Below are 4,019 nucleotides of genomic sequence, written 5' to 3'. Positions count from 1 at the left end.
CGCGTAACGGCCGCTCGTCCGTCAGCGGGCGGGACCGTCCGGTGGGGAGCAGGGAGTCCCCTGAGGAGCCTGGCTTCGTCGAGGCTCGCGCGTTTGCTTTGCGTTCCCGTAAGGAGGAAAAACCGGTCCTGGGGAAGGGGTAGTGGGTGAAACGTGGCGGTTTGCAGCGAGGTGGGACCCCGATGGCGAACCGGGAGGTGGCTCCTGGCCCTGCTGAAGTCAGTCAGGAGCTGGGGGAGCCTTTAAGGAGCTGGTTAAGATTTCATCCTTGTTAGATATCTGCTCATGCTTAGTTAAGAGCTAATTTGGAAGAGGAATGGCAATTATGTCGAAAGTGAACAAAACCAGCGTTTTAAACGCGCTTTTAGGGTGGAAATACAGCTTTTATAAATGTGCTGTGTCTGCGAGAAAAGCAGCGAGCAGGCTTTGCATCTAGAGCTGACTGGTGTGTTAAACAGAGGAAACATCAGAGTCAATCGATGCTCCACTGTTTTTCTCTAAAAACGCAAGAATTACTTCTCCTGCCTGGCACTTGGAGATCGAGCCACTCCTCTCCTTTTTTTGAGCCCTAGCTTTTAAGCTTTGGCTGCATCAGTGCTTGAACTGCACCAGTTGAATATCCTCAAAAGAAGGAAGTGGTGTTCCTGTAGGCTATGCGTGCAGAAGAGCTTACTCCCATCAAAAGTTAATATAGTACTAAAGATTAGTAATTGACTTCAGTTTTTTCTTTTTTAAACCCAGTCACTGGTTGTGCTTTCTTCAGAGCATTAACCCCAAACACGTATTTCTCTGAGAACACCTCATGCTGCTTGAGTAAGTTACAGTTAGTGTGCATTCTTCTGTAGCTTTGCATAATTCAAAGTGGAATTCTAAATAGGACACTTTAAAGAAAAAACACTTTAATCCATTTTCAGATAGCCATCTTTGTCCAGCCAAGTGTGAAATTTTCTTGTTTGCTGTTTACAGTTACTGTCACTTTGGCATACGTTCAAGAGAGGACAATGTCCGATGTGCCGGTGGCTGTGGTGACCGGGTCCAACAAAGGCATCGGATTTGCAATTGTGCGGGCTCTATGCAAGCAGTTCCGAGGAGATGTGTACCTGACAGCCCGAGACCCCAGCCGTGGCCAGGAAGCAGTGGCAAAGCTCCAGGAGGAAGGGCTGCATCCACTCTTCCATCAGCTGGATATCGATGATCTGCAGAGCATCAGAGCTCTCCGGGACTTCCTCAAGGAGAAATATGGAGGGTTGAATGTGCTGGTTAACAATGCAGGGATCGCTTTCAAAGGTAGGAAGCAGACTGTCTGGGATAGCTCTGTGTGCTACAAAGCTATGGGGAGAAGGGTGGTAGATGCATCAAGGATTTGACAAAGCTTCTTATGTGGGACTTCTGCGCCAGTGGCATGCTGCTTTTTTGACTGGGCAAGCTGCCTACCTTAAGCATGGTGAGAGGGTAATGAGAAATGGCTCTTCCTCTAGCATCTGTTGGGCTAAGTATGCATGGAAAGATGCTTCCCTGGAGCATTGTATTTGCATGATATACAGAGCATACTCTAGGCACACAGTTCATGTGAGCAGAATCAGGTTTATTGCCTCAGTGCCCATGAGTTTCACCAGGCCCATAGGAGCACATCATCAGTGTGAATATCGGGTGTGTTCCTCAGGGATCTGTGTTTTCTCTTTTCTGCACACCTTGTACTTTGGTCTTGATAAAAAAGAACCTTTGGCCCTAAGTGATTTTGTTATCTTTACTTGTCTTTAACTTTCTCAGGCCATTCAGTTACTTATAGAGCAGTTAACCTAAATCTTGCTGTGCTAAGCAAGAATTTAACCCTTTCATCTTCTAATGGTGGGGAAGGCAGGGAAAGCAAGGAAGACACAGCAGTTGTAAGGTAGAAGAGTGCATTCTCTGTGTAGGCGTTTATCAAAACAAGTTGAGAATCATGTTAGTTTCAGAAGAAGCAAATCACAAGCATGACTACTAATTCATTTCCCTGCCAGTACAAACTTGTTATTTCCATATTTTCTGGAATTTATTTTTTTTTCTAATCTTAACCTGATTTCTAGTTAGGACATGTGACTGAGCATAGTGTTGTGCTGACTCATCACTCACAACATGAGTAAACAAGACCTGTCAGGTAGTATGGATCAAACCTCACCTGGTACTGAAGATGGAGCTTGTCATGGGTGGGACTGCAGCAATGATGTTCTGAAGTGCAGTCACTGTATATTTTGCATGGTACTTTGCAGGAAGATTGCTTGTGTTCAAGATCAGTTTAATAGGAGGCAACCCTTAATGTAATTGTCTGGGCTTCAAGATGTATTCAAAATAGAGAAATGTTAAAACCTTGCAGCAGCTGTTAAAAGACTGTATTTCTGTCCGTGCTTATCATTTATAAAGGCTGCAAGGTGCTCAGACCAGTATTTCTTCAGTTCATACTCAGGGCCTTAGCTCAACCTACCAGTAATGTATATGTTTGCCATTGCTGACTCTGCAGCAGTTGTAGCCTTCATTAAGGTGAGTACCTGGACAGGTGAAATAAAACCTCCTCAGATTGATGCAGCAAGACTTGCTAGAGCTCATCTGCAAGAGATCTTAGATTTACTATCATGCAGCCACTCAACAGATAAATAGGTGAAGTAGCACGACCAGTGGAGTTGCTGTTACTTCCTAGATTTTCTTTTTTTTTTTTTTTTTTATTCAGAAGTTGCTTCCAGATGTTTAGCCTCGACTTTCTTCAAGCTGACAACTTACTGTGAGTCAGCAGTAGGTCATACAATTAAGATATGTGATAGAGGAGCCAGTTGTGACTGTTATTGTCTAAGTATTTGCACAGAGGCTAGAAGGTTTAGCACCTGTGTAAGAACTTGCTGTGGTGCTTATCTCATATTTTGGCTTTAATTCTTGCTTCTGAGATTAGTGTTTCTGCCCAAGCTTGCTTCTTGCCTTGCCAGGTTTCTGCTAGCATCCCAGAATTTATGCTTTCCTTTCTTTATTGTAGTACTGTGTGTTATTGCTGTCTGTTAAAGAGTAGATTTACCATTAAATTTAATTTATTGTTCAGTTTTTGTGCTGCCCTACAGGTAGTCCAGCAAAGTCCATAGTCCAGCAAAAACTGCTCATGTATGAAATGATTGTGTACCTGTGGGTTGCCTTCTGTTGCTTCTGTGAGAACAGTCGTTCTGGTAATGCTTGTTAAATCAAGGGAGTGCATATCTTTCAGATGTTACAAGTAATATATCTTGTCAGAAAAAATTGGGGGTTTGGAGTATAGGGAAGCTTCTCTGTTGCAAGGTGGGTATAGAAGCAGAGGTTCCGAGTTGTGTAGGGGTTTAGTTTCTTTTCTTCTCCCACTGTCATAACCCTTGCAATGGTCATGGTCTGGCTTTGTGTCTTGGATTTAAATGCAAGCAAATGATTTGCAGAGCTTGATGGCATCAATGCCCATTGCTTGAGAGTATAAATAAGTCAGCCATTAAAGCTGTGTTTTGCAATAAAAACATGACTACATTTAATACTAAATGACCTGTTACTGCTTCTCTTTTGAGTTTCCATAGGTCTGGGCTATGGAAACAAGTGAAGACCTGCCAAATCTATGTAGGTGCCCTTCATCACTGCAGAGATAGAGCCTGGAGCAGAAGAGAAGGAATGCTGTTACTTTAACTCTTATTTCCCCCTCAGAGTGGAGCACATGTAGCATATGGCATGTTGCAGAGTCAAGCTGTCAGCTGATGGCACATTCTACCCCACTTTTGGTGGTGGCAAGTTGTCAATTCTGTCTGATGAAACCATACCACTACAGTGCAGTTCCATGGTCTACTTATGGTTGTCTAGTCAGCTCCCTTTCCTAGCTGCTAATTCCCACTCTTTTGCTTGTGTTCACACAGATCTGTCAGTTCAGGGGGTAATCTGTGATGCAAGTACTTGTCAGTTTTGGAGTTGGTTGGGTTGTTTGGTTTGGTTTTTTCGATCCAGGGAACTACAGACCTGTCAGCCTGGCCTCGGTACTGGGGAAAATC

At 43.8% G+C, this 4,019-nt stretch overlaps 1 protein-coding gene across 1 annotated transcript in view; it reads left to right on the top strand.

Moving 5' to 3' along the window:
- The first annotated feature begins 960 nt into the window (after window positions 1-960).
- LOC104525803 (carbonyl reductase [NADPH] 1) overlaps window positions 961-4,019 on the top strand; it is a 6,845-nt gene continuing 3,786 nt past the window's right edge. Inside the window, exon 1 of the mRNA XM_010169058.1 lies at window positions 961-1,287. Within this exon, the coding sequence (XP_010167360.1) occupies window positions 1,002-1,287 (286 nt within the window). The 5' untranslated portion in view covers window positions 961-1,001. The remainder of the gene's footprint in view (window positions 1,288-4,019) is intronic.

This window comes from Antrostomus carolinensis, unplaced genomic scaffold (genome assembly GCF_000700745.2).
Source record: "Antrostomus carolinensis isolate BGI_N321 unplaced genomic scaffold, ASM70074v2 scaffold25845, whole genome shotgun sequence".
In the NCBI taxonomy this organism is placed as follows: Eukaryota; Metazoa; Chordata; class Aves; order Caprimulgiformes; family Caprimulgidae; genus Antrostomus; species Antrostomus carolinensis.
This window is presented reverse-complemented; position numbering and strand designations above follow the sequence as displayed.